Consider the following 20212-nt stretch of genomic DNA (forward strand, 5'->3'; position numbering starts at 1 on the left):
GATGGTATTTGTCCCGTGTTTCCAACTGTAACGTTCAGGCCTGAAGTCCTACACCATGTTCGGTTATTATTTGTTACATTGGGTTCTGTACGTAAGTCTATCTCATTCTGCGCGTTTGGGTAGGCTGGAAATTGCTTCGTGTTGAGCATCATAATATAAGGTGAATTTGCACGAGACGCTGGGGGACAGTTTGCTTGATGCTGAGGCCAAAACTTCAGCCGCTCAGCTCTGCGTAGTCGAGCGGCGCAGGGGGGCGCTCTTGCAGCGATATCCGATTTCCCAGCCAGCATCGCGCGGTGCTTCCGGCTAAAATGTCTCCCAGCCTGTTCCAGTTTAACGAGGCGCGACAGAAGTTTAGTGTAAGAATTCATCAATGTTGTGTTGTTTATTGTTGTTGCTGAACGGTGAAGGGATTGGGTTGGGGAACGTTGGATATAAAGGGGATTTCTCGGCCCGTGATGGAAGTTGTTAGCCCGACCCCAGGCAGCTGACGCGGCAGTAATTTCAATAACTCTTACATTGTGAGAACGATGAAGTTTTTTTTAGAAACAAAATTGCATCGAGACCCAGTCAGATCCGTGTTTATTGATTAGATAGGGTCGTTGTACTTTGTTTTAAGGGGCAGTGGGGTTCGAGGCGAGACCCTTTGTTGAGCGCTAGGTGATAGGTTGACGAGTGAATATCAGGTAAATGACGAGCAAAGCTCACTTATTCGTTAATAAAGTATAATTAGCTACTATATGGATGAGGGGATATATAGTTTCTATATATATATAGTTTAAAACGTTTCTCGATGGTTAGAATGGGTTTAACTAATTTTTAAGTGAGGCTTCAGATCTTCCGAAGCGCTGTTAATCTTGCAATGGTTTGGAGTGTTAAAGCAGTCTTGTTTATTTATTTGGAGACACAAGCGATTCTGCAAATGTTAGAAATCTTGAGCTCAGCAAATCAGGCAGCATCTATGGAAGGACATAAACACAATAATGAACAGTTTTAATAAAGAATCTCAGCTTGAAGCACCAACTGTTTATTTCTTTCCATAGATACTGCTTGATTTGCTGAGTTCCTCCAGAATTTTGTGTATGTTGCTTAGCTATTTATTTAAGAGGGTTTTCTAGTGAGTAGCCAATATCTAGCAGATAATTAGTAGGAAAGAAGAGAATCCCATCAGATAGCTTTTTGAAATCTGAGGTATGTAGCATCCTCTACTTGGAGCACAGTGCAAGCCTGCATTTAGAAAGGTTCAGGAAGAGACTCGGGTTGCAGCAATCAGTTGAATAAAGACAACAGCTGGAAAGTGTCTGGGGAAAGAAGTAAGCGGATCATCATTGAAATTAGAATGGTAGATCTAAGGAAGAAAAAATACTATTGTCCTTGGAATATGTTTTTTATTACAGGTATGGAACTCAAAACTAGCACAAATCACTGTTCAGGTCTGTTCACTCAAAGCAAAACTAGATTTTTTTTATTAAAACAAAGATTTACATGGACAAAACTAGAATTGGGAGAATACTTTAGTGAGTACTGATTGACCAACTTAGAAAAGGCAAAACACATAGTCTTGTAAAGGATTGTTGGATGGACAGGGTTAATGTGGGGAGTATCCAGATGCTTTAGCTACATGATAGTTAAAACATAGCAGAGGATAAAAGCAAACCAAAATAGTCATTAAAGCGAGGAACTTCTTAACACTGAATGCTTATTTGCAGAAAATAGGTAGAAGTCTTCAAAAGAAAACTAAATTAATCTATGAGAAGGTAAATGCTGGAAAGCTGGTATGATGGATTGAAAAGGGATGTATGGAGTTTAAATATTAACACTGAGCTCTTCATCAAATGTGTAGATCCTGTTTCAATGCTATAATTTCCACGTAGCTTTCTGTAGCTTAGACCCCTGACATTGACTGTAACTGCAATCCATTTGTGTCAGATTTTCAAAGTTCAAAGTAAATTTATTATCAAAGTACATGTCTGTCACCATATAACCACATAACAATTACAGCATGGAAACAGGCGATCTTGGCCCTTCTCGTCTGTGCCGAACTCTTACTCTTACCTAGTCCCACTGGCCTGCACTCAGCCCATAACCCTCCATTCCTTTCCTGTCCATATAGCTATCCAATTTAACTTTAAATGACAACATTGAACCTGCCTCAAGCACTTCTGCTGGAAGCTCATTCCACACAGCCATCACTCTCACTCACACACACACACACACACACACACACACACACACACACACACACACACACACACTCTCTCTCTCTCTCTCTCTCTCTCTCTCTCTCTCTCTCACACACACACACACACACACACACACACACACACACACACACACACACACACACACACACATATATATATATATATATATATATATATATATATATATATATATATATATATATCCCTGAGGTTCATTTTCTTGTGGGCCTACTCAATAAATTCATAATAGAATCAATGAAACACCACTCCAACTTGGGCGTTCAACCTGTGTACAAAAGACATGAGCTGTGTAAATACAAAAAGAAAAAAATTATAAATAAGCAACAAATATTAAGGACATGAGATCAAGACTCCTTGAAAGTGAGTCCATAGGTTGTGAGAATATTTCAATAATAAAGTGAAGTTGAGTGAAGTTATCCCCTTTGGTACAAGAGCCTAATAGTTGAGGGGTAATAACTATTCCTGAAGCTGATGGTGTGAGTCCTGAAGCTCCTGTACCTTCTTCCTGATGGCAGCAGTGAGAAGAGAGCATGTCCTGGGTGGTGGGGGACCCTGGTGATGGATGCTGCATTCCTGCAACAAGGCTTTGTGTAGATGTGCTCAAAGGTGCGCAGGGCTTTAGCTGTGATGGACTGGACCGTATTCACTATCTTTTGTAGGCATTTCCATTCAAAGACATTGGTGTTTCCATACCAGCCTGTGATGCAGCCAGTCAATATCCTCTCCATCACACGTCTTTGGAAGTTTGTCAAAGTTTTGGATGTTATTCTAAATGTTTGCAGACTCCTAAAGAAGTAGAGTGCTGCCATACTTTCTTCATAACTACACTTGCAGGATGGGTCCAGGACAGTTCTCTGAAATAATAATACTGAAGAATTTTAAAGTTGCTGACTCTCAACACCTCTGATCCTCTGATAAGCACTGGATCATGGACCTCTGATTTCCTCCTCCTGAATCAATAATCAACTCCTTGGTCTTGCTGACATTGAGTAAGAGGTTATTGTTATGGCACCACTAGCCAGATTATCAATTTCCCTCTTATATGCTGATTTGCCACTATCTTTGATTCAGCCTTCAACAGTGGTGTCGTCAGCAAATTTGAACATGGCATTAGAGTTGTGCTTTGGCACACAGGCATAATTGCAATGTGAGTAGAGCAGGAGGCTAAGCCTTGTGGTGCATCTGTACAGACTGATGGAGACCGTGGAGGAGATGTTGACAATCCGACTTGACTGGAGCCTGCAAATGAGGAAATAAAATTTTACATTAAATATGAATGCAGCAGCCAGATGTACACAGCAGGATCCACCAAGAGATGAGTGACCGAACTTGTTCAAAGTGGTATTGTACATTTGTAATCAGTAGAAATATGAAAACAAATATCAAATTGGATTGAAACTGTAGAATGCCAGTAGAAAAATTATTGTATGGAACTTTAGGCTTAATCAGAGATGCAGAAATCTTGCTAGAGGGAAGAAAGTTCACAGAGAATACATGGAGATAGTTGATAAGCAGAAAATAAACCAGATGATGTTCAGTTTTTCTACTATCTTTAGTGACTGACTTGCTGTCCTATATTTGTTATCCACTTAAGGCACTGAAATGGAAGTTCACTTATGTAGATATAGATAGATAGACATATTTTATTGATCCCGAGGGAAATTAGGTACTGCACGTGCATGTAACGAGAGCGACTTGGACCTCCAGGTGGTCCACAGCAGGGGTGATTGATAAGATTGTAGCCTAAGGTAGAAGGAGATGAGTTATACAGCTCTCGTTACATGCACGCGAGGTTCAACTCTTTGAGTGAAAATACAGAAAGTTTGAAGTTAATAACTCATCTCCTTCTACCTTAGGCCATGAACTTATCAATCATCCCATGCTGTGGACCACTTCTGGAGGTCCAAGACGCCGACTTCTACAAAGAAGGGATCTGTATGCTCCACGACCGTTGGACTAAGTGTGTAAATGTAGGAAAAATAAATGTGCTAGGTTTTCTAAAATTGACTCCTTCTACCATAGGCCATGTACTTATCAATCACCCCTCCACTGCCCACATTTGCACAACTGGTAAGTTTGTCGCATATGTTTGCTTCATTTTAATTGGAGTTCATGAATCAGTCCTAAACATGCAGAAAACCAGAGCAAATTTCAGGTATGTGGAAATGCACAACAGAAAGATTGTGTTTTTTGTAAATACAAACACAATTTTTTTGAAGATGTAAGCAGTTATTAGACAACATTGAAAACTATGCTTGCAATACATTGGGAGAATTGTTAACTGAAGTTTACTTTTGTTTGATTAGATTTGTGCAAAAGAAGCATTGAAGAGCAAAAATATAAAACCACTGATTGTAATCTTCAGCCAATTGAGTGGAGGGTAAGTAGATGTGACCCTTTGCAGTATAACCATGCGAGCAGCAAAAATTTGCTCTTAAATAATTCACAAATCACAACTCAGTATGAGAAACAGAATAAAGTTTGCTCTCATGGAAGCTATGTGGGGATGTGAAGTAAGTAAATTAGCCCTTTTTTAACTAGTGTTTCTTAATCTATACACATATGACATGCCTCTATGGAAAATGGTGTTACAGGTCATTTTCTAGATCAACACCCCCTCTATGATGTAGGAGTAATAAAAAAACAGTTTTTATATTTAAGTCATCAACTTAAATTCTGATGTATCTGTGGCTTTTCCTTGATTATTTGAAATGACCTATTCAGAATTATGTTTGTATTTGTAGTGAAACAGAAAAGAAAACAACACTGGATCAGGCATTCAGAGGTATACTAGAAGAAAAAATTGTAAGTATCTGTTGAGTTTGCAATTTTTTTAGCAACTTGAGCAATTATGCATTGGCTAGGAAATACCAGGTTATCAGGCTGAACAATCTTAAATGCATTATTTATGTTGAGTGAACGTGGTATGCGTGCATGTGTAATGATAACAATTTGCATTGCTTGCATATCGTAGCACAGGAGGCTGTGCAGACTCCATTTTGGCACTTACCTACACTAAGGATATGTGCACTAGCCAATGTACCCTTTAGTATTTCATGGGATATCACTGGAGCACCCTGTGGAAACCCCCTTAGACCTGGGTAGAATATGTAAACTCCACACAGAGAGTAGGATGGAACCTAGATCCGTAGAGGGGTTAGGAAGCTTGCTAACCTTACCATTACTGTTGTATTCCTTACTGTGTAGCAGTATTTAACTGCATGAAACCTAGAAGGATGGTGACTGAATAAAAAATTATTTATGGTCCCATATCTGTTGAGGCTGGACAAGCCTAAGTACGCATCACAATAATTTAAAAAAATCCGGAAGGGGTGGAAGAAAAATGGAACTTGATCTCTTTATGAATACTGGAACCGGTATCATTATTCAATTGTAGTTTTAATTAAGTTTTAATCCAGCTATTTAATGTTGTGATTTGAGGTAGTTCAAATGGAAATGTGGATGTGTATTAAGGTTTAACGTTTACAAAATAATGAAAGGAAGTCTGTTCAATGTGTCTCATTTTAGTTTGTTGGATTCCATTACTAGATCAATATCTCATAAAGATATTTACAGCTGTTTGTAAATGATGTTTAAGTTTTCATTAATAAGTTTCTTACGATGAACATTTCTAACAATTATAAGTTCCATTATTATTATCACTTCATTGAACTTTCAGTTGTCGGGAAATCTGATATTGTGTCCAAGATTTATAATTACTTTATCGCCTCTCACTTGGGTGCTTGACAACTACCCACAGTCTCAATTATTTGAATTATTTATTTATTTAGAGATACAGACAGTAACAGGCCCTTTCAGCCCAATCAGCCTGTGCTGCCCAATTACACCCATGTGACCGATAACCTATTAACACATCTGTACGTCTTTGGCATGTGGGAGCAAACTGGAGCACCTAAAGGAAACCCATGGAGGGTTAAACATTCCAGATTATATCAAGTTATACAAACCATGCAGGGTTAAACATTCCAGATTATATCAAGTTATACAACCCATGCAGGGTTAAACATTCCAGATTATATCAAATTTAGTGAATTTTTTTTTGTGAATTTCTTTCCTAATATATTGTCATGGGCAAATATCTGTCTTTTTAATTAAAATATATTGATAGGAGGTCTCTCACAGAAAATTCATCAATTTATCTTGTGGCACTTATTCCTTTTCCTATGTAACGGCTCCCCTTTTGTCATTAATTACATTTATTTATTAAATTGAATTCTTAAAATTCTGCTGGACTAAGGACTTGCAGGGTATTTGGCAAGATTTGAATCGGCTTACAGAAATTTAGGCCTGATTACTAGGGCACGTGGCCAAGTGGTTAAGGCATTGGACTAGCGACCTGAAGGTCGTGAGTTCGAGCCCCAGCCGAGGCAACATGTGTTGTGCAATTAATCACACATTGCTCTGCGACGACACTGGTGCCAAGCTGTATGGGTCCTAATGCCCTTCCCTTGGACAACATTGGTGTCGTGGAGAGGGGAGACTTGCAGCATGGGCAGCTGCTGGTCTTCCATACAACCTTGCCCAGGCCTGCACCCTGGAGAGTGAAGACTTTCCAGGCGCAGATCCATGGTCTCGCAAGAATAACGGATGCCTTTATTACTAGGGATAAAGTGTTTTTGTGCATTTGATTTCTCAGATACAGTTAATGGGAATTATCAAACCTTTAAAAACAAATAAATTTCCATTGTGTAGCACTCAGACTTTTTTATAACTGTTTTTGAAAGTTATTTTCTCGTTTTAGTTAGACCAAGGCGAATGTGAAGATTTCTTGTCTATTATCTCTCTTAGCATTAATGGAGTCATTGAAGGTAATTGTATATTCCAGATGACATTCAAAATGAGCATTGTTGTGCTTCGTAGTGTTCGTTAATATATTTTGGCCTAGAATCAAAAATATTTAGGTTGTATAGCTGATGGTATTATGAATATTTTCCTTCAATAATCAGCTGATAATTAAGTATACCCTTAACACATCAGGTAATTTGGTGGAATAATTATGGAGCTACCTCTAATTGTTCAAATTTAATTTAATTCTCAAGATGTTGTTACTTTGAACAAAGTCAGATTTTCAGAGTTCATCATACTTCGAGTTAGCATTTTTCATTAAACAATGGTTTTAGAAACATAGAAGACCTACAGCACAAAAGAGGCCCATCGGCCCACAATGCTGTGCCGAACATGTACTTACTTTAGAAGTTGCCTTCTATTTTTCTAAGCTCCATGTACCTATCTGGGAGTCTCTTAAAAGACCCTATTGTATCTGCCTCCACCACTGTTGCCGGCCGCCCATTCCACACACTTGTCACTCTCTGCGTTTTTTAAAAGAAACAACTTGCCCCTGACATCTCCTCTTCACCTACTTCCAAGCACCTTAAAACTGTGCCCTCTCATGTTAGCCATTTCAGCCCTGGGAAAAAGCCTCTGACTATCCACACGATCAATGCCTCTCATCATCTTATACACCTCTGTCAAGTCACCACTCATCCTCCGCCACTCCAAGGGGAAAAGTTCGAGTTCACTCAACCTATTTTCATAAGGCATGCTCCCCAATCCAGGCAACATCCTTGTAAGTCTTCTGTGCACCCTTTCTGTAGTTTCCACATTCTTCCAGTAGTGAGGTGACCAGAACTGAGCACAGTACTCCAAGTGGGGTCTGAGCAGGGTCCTATGTAGCTGTAACATTACCTCTCGGCTCTTAAACTCATCCCACAGTTGATGAAGGCCAATGCACCGTATGCCCTCTTAACCACACAGTCAACCTGCGCAGCAGCTTTGAGTGTCCTATGGACTCGGACCCTAAGATCCTCCATTCTGCCAGGAGTCTTGCCATTAATACTATATTCTGCCATCATATTTGACCTACCAAAATGAACCACCTCACACTTATCTGGGTTGAACTCCATCTGCCACTTCTCAGCCCAGTTTTGCATCCTATCAATGTCCCACTGTAACTTTTGACAGCCCTCCACACTATCCACAACACCCCCAACCTTTTTGTCATCAGCAAATTTACTAACCCATCCCTCCACTTCCTCATTTAGGGCACTTATAAAAATCATGATGAGAAGGGGTCGCAGAACAGATCACCACTGGTCACCGACCTGCATGCAGAATATGACCTGTCTATAACCACTCTTTGCCTTCTGTGAGCAAGCCAATTCTGGCTCCACAAAGCAAGGTCCCCTTGGATCCCATGCCTCCTTACTTTTTCAATAAGCCTGGCATGGGGTACCTTATCAAATGCCTTGCTGAAATCCACATACACTACATGTACTTCTCTACCTTCAAAGTGCTTAGTCACATCCTCAGAAAATTCAATCAGGCTTGTAAGGTATGACCTGCCTTGGTCAAAGCCATACTAACTATTCCTAATCATATTATGCCTCTCCAAATGTTCATAAATCCTGCCTCTCAGGATCTTTTCCATCAACTCACTGGTCTATAGTTTTCTGGGCTATCTCTACTCCCTTTCTTGAATAAGGGAACAGCATCTGCAATCCTCCAGAACCTCTCCCATCCCCATTGATGATGTAAAGATCATTACCAGAAGCTCAGCAATCTCCTCCCTCACCTCCCACAGTAGCCTGGGGTACATTTCATCTGGTCCTGTAGACTTACCCAACTTGATGCTTTCCAAAAGCTTCAACACATCCTCTTTCTTAATGTCTATATGCTCAAGCTTTTCAGTCCACTGTAAGTCAACCCTACAGTCGCCAAGATCCTTTTCTGTAGTGAATACTGAAGCAAAGTATTCATTAAGAGTCTCTGTTATTTCCTCCGGTTCCTTACACATTTTCCCACTGCTACACTTGATTGGTCCTATTCTCTCACGTCTTATCCTCTTGCTCTTCACATACTTGTAGAATGCCTTGGGGCTTTCCTTAATTCCTGCTCGCCAAGGCCTTCTGATGGCCCCTTTTGGCTTTCCTGATTTCATTCTTAAGCTCCTTCCTGCTAGCCTTATAAGCTTCTAGATCTTTATCATTACCTAGTTTTTTTAAACCTTTCCTAAGCTTTTCTTTTCGACTAGATTTTCAACAGCCTTTGTACACCACGGTTTCTGTACCCTATCATCCTTTCCTTGTCTCATTAGAACATACCTATTCTGAACACCATACAAATATCCCCTGAACATTTGCTGCATTTCTGCCGTACATTTGCCTGTGAACATCTGTTTCCAATTAATGCTTCCAAGTTCCTGCCTGATGGCTTCATATTTCCCCTTACTCCAATCAAACGCTTTCCTAACTTGTTTGTTAATATCCCTTTCCAATGCTATGGTAAAGGAGATAGAATTGTGATCACTATCTCCAAAATGCTCTCCCAATGAGAGACCTAACACCTGACCGGGTTCATTTCCCAATACCAGATCGTACAACCTCTCCTCTTGTAGGCTGATCTACATATTGTGTCAGGAAACCTTCCTGAACACACCTAACAAACTCCACCCCATCTAAACCCCTTGCTCTAGGGAGATGCCAATCCATATTTGGGAAATTAAAATTTCCCACCACAACAACCCTGTTGTTATTACACCTTTCCAGAAACTGTCTCCCTATCTGCTCCTCGATGGTCCTGTTACTATTGAGTAGTCTATAAAAACACCCGGTAGAGTTATTAACCCCTTCCTGTTTTTAACTTCCACCCACAGAGACTCGTATACAATCCCTCCATGACTTCCTCCTTTTTCTGCAGTCATGACGCTATCTCTGATCAGCTGTGCCATGTTCCCAGCTCTTTTGCCTCCTTCCCTGTCCTTTCTGAAACATCTGAAGCCTGGCACTCTAAATTATCATTCCTGTCCGTGAGCCATCCAAGTCTCTGTAATGGCCACAACATCAGAGTTCCGATTCACGCTCTAATCTCATCTGCTTTGTTCATGATGCTTCTTGCATTAAAATAGACACATCTCAAACCATCAGTCTGAGCGCATTCTTTCTCTTATCACCTGCCTATCCTCTCTCTCGTGCTGTCTCCAAGCTTTCTCTATTTGTGAGCCAACAGCTCCTTCCTCCATCTCTTCAGTTCGGTTTCCATTCCCCAGCAATTCTTGTTTAAATTCTCCCCAATAGCCTTAGCAAACCTCCCTGCCAGGATATTGGTCCCCGTCAGATTCAAGTGCAACCCGTCCTTTTTGTACAGGTCATGCCTGCCCCAAAAGAGGTCCCAATGATCCAGAAATCTGATTCTCTGCCCCTGCTCCAATTCCTCAGCCACGCATTCATCCTCCACCTCACTCTATCCCTATACTCTCTGTCGCGTGGAATGGGCAGTAATCCCAAGGTTACTACCTTTGAGGTCCTGCTTCTCAACTTCCTTCCTAACTCCCTGTCATCTGTTTTCAGGACCTCCTCCCTTTCCTTGCCTTTGTCATTGGTACTAATATGTACCATGACCTCTGGCTGTTCACCTTCCCACTTCAGGATATCATGGAGGTGATCTGAAACTTCCTGGACCCTGGCACCTGGGAGGCAAACTGCTATCCATGTTTCTTTCCTGTGTCCACAGATTCACCTGTCTGACCCTCTAACTATAGTGTCCCCTATTACTGCTGCCTTCTTCCTTTCTCTACCCTTCTGAGCCAGTAAGGACTTGCACAGTAAGCGGTAGGGCAGCAAGGAACAGTACAGCACACGGACCTTTTGGCCCACAATGTTGTGCTGAATCAATTAAATTAGTAATCAGATAGCCAAATAAACTGATCCATTCTACCTACACAGTGTCCATATCCTTCCATTTCCCTCACATTCATATGTGTATCTAAATGTCTCTTAAAAATCCCTAATGTACTTGCTTCTCCCACCACCCCAGGCAACACATTCCAGGCATCCACCAAGCTCTGTTTTTTTTAAAAAAAACATTGTTCCTTACATCTCCTTTGAACTTGCCCCCTCTCACTTTAAATGCATGCCCTCTGGTATGTAATATTTCAACCTCTGCAAAAATTGTCTGCCTACTCTATGTTTGCCTCTCATAATCCTGTAAACCTTTATCAGACCTCCCCTCAATCTCCACCACTCTAGAGAAAACAGTCCTTATTTGTCCAACCTCTTGGTATAATACCTACCTTCTAATCCTACCTTCTAATCCAGGCGGTACCCTGGTAAACCTCTTCTGCACCTTCTCCTAAGCCTCAATGTCCTTCCTATAATGGGGCAACCAGAACTGTATGCAGTATTCCAGATGTGGCCGAAATAGAGTTTTATAAAGCTACAACATGAGGCATTGATTTCTAAAGTCAATAAGTTATGTTGCCATTTGTTTTCTTAACCACTTTATCAATCTGTGTTGCCAGTTTCAGGGTATTTCCCTTAACAGTGTTCTGTTTACTTACATTTGACTTACTAAGGTGAACACTTCATGTTTGTCCAGTTAAGATCCATCTGCTATCTCTCTGTCCATATCTGCAACTGATCTGAATCCTGCTGTATTCTTTGCTAATCCACCTGTCTACATTTTCATCCAGGTTTTTTATGTACATCACAAACATCAGGGGTTCTAATACGGATCCCTACAGAAAACTCCTAATCACAGACCTGCAGCTGGAATTAATGTGCCGGACCACTATCCTCTGTCTTTCATGGGCAAGCAGTTTTGAATCCAAATGGCCAATTCATGATGGATCCCATACATCTTAATCGTCTGGACAGGCCTCCTATGAGGGATCTTGATAGACACCTTGCTAAAATCCAAGTGAACAATATTCCCAACACTACCTTCATAAATCACTCTTGACACCTCATCAAAAATCTCAATCAATTTAGTAAGACACGACTTGCCTGCACAAAGCCATGCTGGCTCTTACTAATTAGGCCATGGTTTTCCAAATGCTCATAAATCCTATCTCAAAGAATTCTCTCCAGTAATCTCCCAACCACTGACATGAGACTTGCCGATCTATAGTTTCCAAAATCAATCCTGGTTCACTTCTTGATTAATGAAACAACATTAGTTCCTCACCATTCCTTTGTGACCTCGCCTGTGGCTAGAGAAGACATAAAGATATTGGTCAAGACCCCAACAATCTCGTCTCTTGCCTCTCTCCATAATATTGGGTATATTCCATCAGGTCCTGTGAACTTGTACACCTTAATGCTTTTTATGAGACCCAAAACTACCTTCTCTTTTACTTCAGCAGGTTAGGCAGCATCCATGGAAATCAATAGACAGTTGATGTTTTGAGCTGAGACCCTTCCTTGGGACTGGAAAGGAAAGGGGAGACGCCAGAATAAGATGGTGGGGAGGAGGGGAAGAAGTACAAGCTAGAGAGGTGAAGCCAGGAAGGTGGGGGGAGGGGAAGGCATGAAATAAGAAGCTGGGAGGTGATGGGTGGAAAAGGCAAAGGGCTGCAGAAGAAGGAATTTGATAGGAGAGGGGACCATGGGAGAAAGGGAAGAAGAGAAGAGGTAAGGGGGGGAGGCAGAGTAAGGAATTGAAAAAGAGGGCAAGGGGGAGAAATTAGAAGGTAGTGAAATCATTGCTTATGCTATCAGTTGGGAGGCTACCTTGATGGAATATGAAGTATTTCTTTTCCAACCTGAGAGTGGGTTCATTATGGCAGTAGAGGAGGCCGTGGACTGACATCTAAGAGTAGAAACGGGGAACACACATCAAAGTTGCTGGTGAACGCAGCAGGCCAGGCAGCATCTGTAGGAAGAGGTGCAGTCGACGTTTCGGGCCGAGACCCTTCGTCAGGACTAACTGAAGGAAGAGTGAGTAAGGGATTTGAAAGTTGGAGGGGGAGATCCAAAATGATAGGAGAAGACAGGAGGGGGAGGGATAGAGCCAAGAGCTGGACAGGTGATAGGCAAAAGGGGATACGAGAGGATCATGGGACAGGAGGTCCTGGAAGAAAGACGGGGGCGGGGGGGACCCAGAGGATGGGCAAGAGGTATATTCAGAGGGACAGAGGGAGAAAAAGGAAAGTGAGAGAAAGAATGTGTGCATAAAAATGAGTAACAGATGGGGTACGAGGGGGAGGTGGGGCCTTAGCAGAAGTTAGAGAAGTCGATGTTCATGCCATCAGGTTGGAGGCTACCCAGACGGAATATAAGGTGTTGTTCCTCCAACCTGAGTGTGGCTTCATCTTTACAGTAGAGGAGACCGTGGATGGACATGTCAGAATGGGAATGGGATGTGGAATTAAAATGTGTGGCCACTGGGAGATCCTGCTTTCTCTGGCAGACAGAGCGTAGATGTTCAGCAAAGCGGTCTCCCAGTCTGCGTCGGGTCTCGCCAATATATAAAAGGCCACATCGGGAGCACCGGACGCAGTATATCACCCCAGTCGACTCACAGGTGAAGTGTTGCCTCACCTGGAAGGACTGTTTGGGGCCCTGAAGCCACACTCAGGTTGGAAGAACAACACCTTATATTCCGTCTGGGTAGCCTCCAACCTGATGGCATGAACATCGACTTCTCTAACTTCCGCTAAGGCCCCACCTCCCCCTCGTACCCCATCTATTACTCATTTTTATGCACACATTCTTTCTCTTACTCTCCTTTTTCTCCCTCTGTCCCTCTGAATATACCTCTTGCCCATCCTCTGGGTCCCCCCCCCCCCCCCCGTCTTTCTTCCCGGACCTCCTGTCCCATGATCCTCTCGTATCCCCTTTTGCCTATCACCTGTCCAGCTCTTGGCTCTATCCCTCCCCCTCCTGTCTTCTCCTATCATTTTGGATCTCCCCCTCCCCTTCCAACTTTCAAATCCCTTACTCACTCTTCCTTCAGTTAGTCCTGACGAAGGGTCTCGGCCCGAAACGTCGACTGCACCTCTTCCTACAGATGCTGCCTGGCCTGCTGCATTCACCAGCAACTTTGATGAGTGTTGCTTGAATTTCCAGCATCTGCAGAATTCCTGTTGTTTGCATAGAAATGGGGTTGTGGATTGAAATTAAAATGTCTGGCCACTGGGAAATCCTGATTATTTTTTTTTTTTGCGAATGTAGCAAAGGGGTGCTCAACAAAGTGGTCCCCCATCTGATAGAAGAGGTGAATGGTCAGGGTGGGGAGGGGGAGGTAAAGGTGTGTTTGGTGGTAGTGTCCCATTGAAGATGACGGTTATTGTGGAGAATAACGTGCTGGATGTGGAAGCCCATCGGGTGGTAGATGAGGACAAGAGGAACTCGATCCCTGTTAAGTCGGGAGGTGGGGTGGGGGGGAAGGTGAGGTGAGTATGAATGTCTGGGAAATGGAGGAGATGGGTGTGAGGGCAGCATCAGTGGTGAATCCTGCCACTAAACACATCTTTACCTTTTTCTTCCCCCCCCCCACCCACCCACCCACCCCCACCACTCTCTGCTTTCCACATGTATCGCTCTCTCCGTGATTCCCTTGTCCATTTGTCCCTCCCCACTAATCTCCCTTCTGGCATTTCTCCTTGCAAGCAGAAGAAGTGTTACACTTGCCCATTCACCACCTCCCTCACCTCCACTTAGGGCCCCAAATACTCTTACCTGGTGAGGCAAGATTTCACCTGCCAGTCTTTTGAGGTCATCTACTATATCCTGTACTCCTAACATGGCTTCCTCTGCATTGGTGAGACCCGGCGTAGGTGGAGGGCCACTTGGAGGAATATTGCCCGGGTGGAAGTTGAATGGACTCGGCAAATTAATAGTTCAGCATAGACTAGATGGGCCAAAGTGCCTATTCTGTGCTGTAGTGCTATGAATCTGTAACTAAGAGGGGAGGAGAGTCATTTATCTATTCAAATCGTTAATAATTGCTTACAACTTTTTTTTGAATTTATTGACGTAACTAAAGATTTAAGATTAAGCATTTAGTTTATTGGTGGGAAACACAAGTGACTGCAACATTAATTGTGTACTATTAAACCTAATACATATGCTTTCATGCAATAATCTCATATTTTGTGCACATGTAGGTATCTGCTCTGCAACAACACCTTTCTTACTGCTCGGTGATGTTCTTGATTGCCTTCCTCTTGATCAATGTGACAAAATATTCACTTTCGTAGAAAAAAATGTTGGAACTTGGAAATCTGTAAGTAATGCTTGAGTTAATTGTTCAAATGAAATTGGCAATTTTACAATGAACCAAGCACAGTGAATTTATTTCACAAATTGATTTCTCAGCCTTTGTTTTAGTGAGTGAAATAAATTGGGGTAAACTTTGGAGTTATAGGCCTGGAGCAATGGCGAGGCACTTCACAAAAAAATTATTGCCATTGCAGAATGTCAATTACCTCAGATGAGATTATTTGCTTTCATGACTTTGGTTAAGAACTGTACGAAGTGTGAAGAAAGGGAAATAAATGCACAATAGAAATGATATCATACAGAAACCTCTATTTTAGATGAAATTGTTTTTTATTAGCAATAAAATTATCATATTTCCCCATTGCAATATTTTGTGTTCTTCCTTTCTGACTTTATTTCATTGGCACTTTGGAATATGACCTATTTCTTTCAAAAGGGACTCAGTTATGAATATGCTAGGTTTTGGTTTCAAAGTCATCTGAAATATGGGTCAGCTGGTATCTGAGTGAAACATTTAATATTTTGAATAAAACAAGCTTTTATCTGAAGTAGCAAAATGTAGGATACAGTTTTTAAATTGAAGAACAGAAAAGAAGTGGAGGAATTTGAAGTATCTGTACTGGAAAGTAGAAGAAATCGAATAAAGTCGATGATAATGATGGTCCTGATTAAGGGTCTCAGCCCAAAATGTTGACTGTTCAGTTCTTTCCATAGATGATGGGAACAGAGTATGAGAAATAGATATGTTGGGTGGGATTGTGTGGCAACTTTGTGGTAACAATTGTTATTTCGCTTTCAGGCAACATTTTACTCTGCTGGAAAAAACTACCTATTGAGAATGTGCAATGGTAAGTGAACTAAAATGAACTGGTCCTTTCCTGACTCTTACAAATTAGATCAACATGGAGTTGCTCTTCATGATTAATTTAAATTAAACTTTCTAGGCATCAGTAATAATGGTACAAAATTATTGGATAGTTGTTCCGAACACATTTAGTTTCGCTACCTTTCAAACGTGGAGATCTGCCATCTTGCATAATCTGGCTTGTGTAACTCCTGATCTGCAGCAACAGAGTTCACACCTAGCTCTCTGAAATAGCCCAGCAAGCCATTCAGTTGTTCTGTACTGGGGGGTAAAATAAAACCATCTGGTTAACAACTTTGCTGCCAAATCTGAAGAAATCGTTGGTTGCAAAGTACTTTGCCAAAACTATTGGGTATCTAAATTGGGAATGCTGTCAGACTAATCAAGCCTAACTTGAAATTCATGTTTGCACTCTGAAAATCATATTTTATTGACAACTTGTTTTACACCTCCATCATTATGCATGAATATCTTATCACATCAGGGAGGCCATGACTCTAATGCACACAAGAGAGAGCTGCTTTGGGAGTCCTCAATGTTGAATCTAGAAACCACGAAGCCCTATGGCATCAGGTTATTCGTGGGCAAGGAAACCTGGTTTATCACACTCTCCTTTCTTAGCTAAAGATTCAGTGAGTAAACAACCCTTGAAAGAAGCACATAGAATGCTGATGGATGTGGTAGATGCTCCAGTCCATACAGTTTAGTTCATTTGCAAGGCTCACTTGTGAAAATAACAGATCAATGTGGGCATTGGTTAGAAACACAGGATTTAGTTTAATCCAACAAGTCAGAGTCAAGTTTCTTGTTATCTGCACAGGTATCTTTAAAAGAATGAACACAGAACCAAAAAAAAGTACATTCTTGTGCAAAGTGATTGTAGTGCTGAACTGTATTGATTAGTTTTTGCTGTTTGCTTTGTTTCAACCATTCAGTTGTTCAACAGTTGTCTGTGAACCAGGTGTTGGAACTTCAGGTTTCTATACCTCCTGACTGATAATAACTGTGACAAGATGCCATGGTCTGGAGGGTGGGCAATGTTCCCTCTAATTTGTAATGACCGTTGTGTGCAAATACCTCATGCTCTGCATTTTTTTTTGCCCAGTGACAATGACATGTATTCACTGAATAATTTCTTCAATATTAACAGTATAAATAAGCCAAATCTGCAGACCAGTCATTGCAAACTCCTCGTTGTCAACACCATTCGCATCAGAAATCGGAAAAGGAAATGTGATTGTGTATGATCGTGAAGTATACCTAGCATGCCAGCGGGGTAAAGGGTGACAAAGTTTTGTGCGCTAGTAGCAAAAGATGTGTACGCAAGCACACGCGTGCACCTCAGAGGGAACATTGATGGTGGGGCTCTTGGATGATATATGTTGTCTTTTCGATATAGTGCTTCTTGTAAGTTCTACCAGTGTTGTGAAGAGCCAGGCTCACGATGCATTGTGCAAAGTTCATTTCTCTGTGCAGCTTCCTGTGTTCCTGTGCATTTGCATTGTAATATCAGGCCATGATTCACCCAGACAGCATATGTTCAACAGTGTATCTGTAGAAGTTTGTTTGGTGTAATACAAAGCTGTTTATCTCATTTATACTCAAGATCTCGGAAGCTGTTTTCCTTCTGCTGTGCCCTGTTGACTAACAGCTGGTTTTTCTCCAAGTAGCTCTGTTCGTCAAGTCAAGTAGTTTATGGTCACTTTAACTACGTACATACATGTATATTGCCAAATGGGATGTTTCTCCAGACTACATTGTAAGGCACAGTGGTACACACGACACCCATACTTTGGAAAGTAAGAATTAAATCTGCAAATGTATTATGCATTGATAAATAAAGCAAATTGCATACAATAAATATTGTTGGGTACAGTACAAATTATCCAGTGGCACTTTGAATGCATTGCAGCAGGAAATGCAGAAGCCTAATAGCCTGAGGGAAGAAGCTGTTTCCCATCCTGATTGTTCTTGGCTTTATGCATCGGAGAGTCCTGCCTGATGGTGGAATGTCAGAGGATGCTGGATGGATGGGTGGGATCCTTGATAATACTAAGGGCCCTGCATATGCAGCACTCCTGATAAATGTCCCAAATGGATGGTAGGGAGACCCCTCTGATCCTCAGGGCTGTTCTCACAGCCCTTTGTAGAGAGTTCTGGTCCGATGTTTTGCTGCTCCCATACTAGATGGAGGTGTGGCTTGTTGTGAAGCTGTCGGTGCTCCTGTGAAATTCAGTTAAGATGGGCAGGAATCATTGTTTGCCTCAATCTTCTCAGTAAATGGAGGTGCTGCTGTGTCTTATTCAGGGAGGTGATATTGAGGGACCAGATGAGGTCTTCTGTGATGTGAACTCCCAGGAGTTTAGTGCTCTTTAATCCTTCTATGTAGGAACCGTGTATGCTCAGAGGGGAATGGTTCATCTGCACCTTCCTAAAGTCTACAATCATTTCCTTGGTCTTCCCCTCGTTCAGACTTGGGTGGTTGTTCTCCCACCAGTTCATCAGCTGCTCTGCTTCCCCTCTGTACTCTGACTCGTCATTGTTGATGAGGCCGACGACTGTTGTCATCCACAAACTTCATGATACCATTTGGCTGAATCCTGTGATTTAGTCATGCATCAGCAGTGGGCTGAGCACACAGCCCTAGTGACGTTGTTGCCCACATGGGTTAATAGTAGCCTTTCTGTTAAGAAGTGCAGGATCCAGTTACAGAGGGAGGCTTTGAGACGCAGTGAGGACAGATTCTCCACCAGTTTCTGGGGTAAGATGGTGTTAAAAGCCAAACTGAAGTCTATAAACAGCAACCTAGCATATTAGACCCAATTTTTTGGATGGGACAGGACAGAGTGCGAAGCAGAGGCTATGGCATTGTCAGTGGGTCTACTCAAATGAGGAGCAAACTGAAAAGGGTCCAATGTTGCCTGGAGAAATGCTGTTGCTTTCTTGTACTGGAGTTAATTTCACACTTAGCAAATTATGAACTACGGAGAGTTAGAAAGTATCAACAAATATCTTGAATGTTATAATGAAAATGAAGATTATCCATTGTTTGCCCTAGGTATCTGCTGATTTTGTTCACTTAAAAGAATACAACAACATAAACTGGATAAATTCCTTAGTGGATAACTATTAGGAACTAATACATAGTTTTATGGTACTATAGTGCAGCGGTCCCCAACCACCAGGCCGCAAAGCATGTGCTACTGGGCCGTGAGTAAAAAATATGATTTGGCGGTCTGAGTCAGCTACACCTTTCCTCATTCCCTGTCACACTCTCTTGAGTTATTACGCATGTGTCATCCATGTCAGCGCGGGAAGGAGATCAACTCCTTAAATTTGCAAATGATGGCGGGCTGAGAAGTATGTTTGACATAACATCTCAGCCGGCATTCTGGATCAAAGTCAAGGCTAAATATCCTGAGATAGCCACGAAAGCATTGAAAACGTTGCTTCCATTTCCAACATATCTCTGCAATGAATGCAACGAAAACTAAATTGCGGAATAGACTGGACATAAGGAACCCCCTTCGAGTATCGTTGTCTCCCATCACCCCTTGATAGGACCGTCTTGTTGCAGGAAAACAAGCCCAGGGCTCCCACTGATTCAGCGATATTGGTGTGTTGCAATGATTTTATATGTTCATACGGGGAAAATATGTGCTGTGTGTTTAATATCCAAATGTTACTTACTACGTTATGATGCTATTGACTTATAAAACCATATAACAGTTACAGCACGGAAACAGACCATCTCGGCCCTTCTAGTCCGTGCCGAACGCTACTCTCACCTAGTCCCACCGACCTGCACTCAGCCCATAACCCTCCATTCCTTTCCTGTCCATATACCTATCCAATTTTTCTTTAAGTGATAATGTCGAACCTGCTTCTACCACTTCTACTGGAAGTTCGTTCAACACTTTCTTCAAGCTCCCCTGTCCTCCGCTGATAATTGACTTATTGCTATATTCATGCGAGGAAAATATGCACTATGTGTTAAATTCATTAGATAAACCCTTTTAGAAACGAAATTGAGTGTATTAGCCACTTATCACCTATCTTCCGGTCGTGATTAACCCCCCCCCCCCCCCGCCCCCCGAACAGAA

General features: G+C 41.8%; 1 protein-coding gene across 4 annotated transcripts in view; it reads left to right on the forward strand.

Annotated features, from left to right (window-relative positions):
* The first annotated feature begins 285 nt into the window (after positions 1 to 285).
* thoc1 (THO complex 1) overlaps positions 286 to 20212 on the forward strand; it is a 59761-nt gene continuing 39834 nt past the window's right edge. For 3 of the 4 annotated variants that reach the window (XM_072255666.1, XM_072255683.1, XM_072255693.1), the window contains exons 1-6: positions 286 to 359; positions 4532 to 4605; positions 4970 to 5030; positions 6988 to 7054; positions 15130 to 15248; positions 16044 to 16092. In XM_072255666.1, the coding sequence (XP_072111767.1) occupies positions 312 to 359; positions 4532 to 4605; positions 4970 to 5030; positions 6988 to 7054; positions 15130 to 15248; positions 16044 to 16092 (418 nt within the window). In that variant the 5' untranslated portion in view covers positions 286 to 311. Of the gene's footprint in view, positions 360 to 4155; positions 4296 to 4531; positions 4606 to 4969; positions 5031 to 6987; positions 7055 to 15129; positions 15249 to 16043; positions 16093 to 20212 lie in introns of those variants that run through there. The other variant, XM_072255673.1, reaches the window with a different exon arrangement.

This window comes from Mobula birostris, chromosome 1 (genome assembly GCF_030028105.1).
Source record: "Mobula birostris isolate sMobBir1 chromosome 1, sMobBir1.hap1, whole genome shotgun sequence".
NCBI lineage: Eukaryota > Metazoa > Chordata > Chondrichthyes > Myliobatiformes > Myliobatidae > Mobula > Mobula birostris.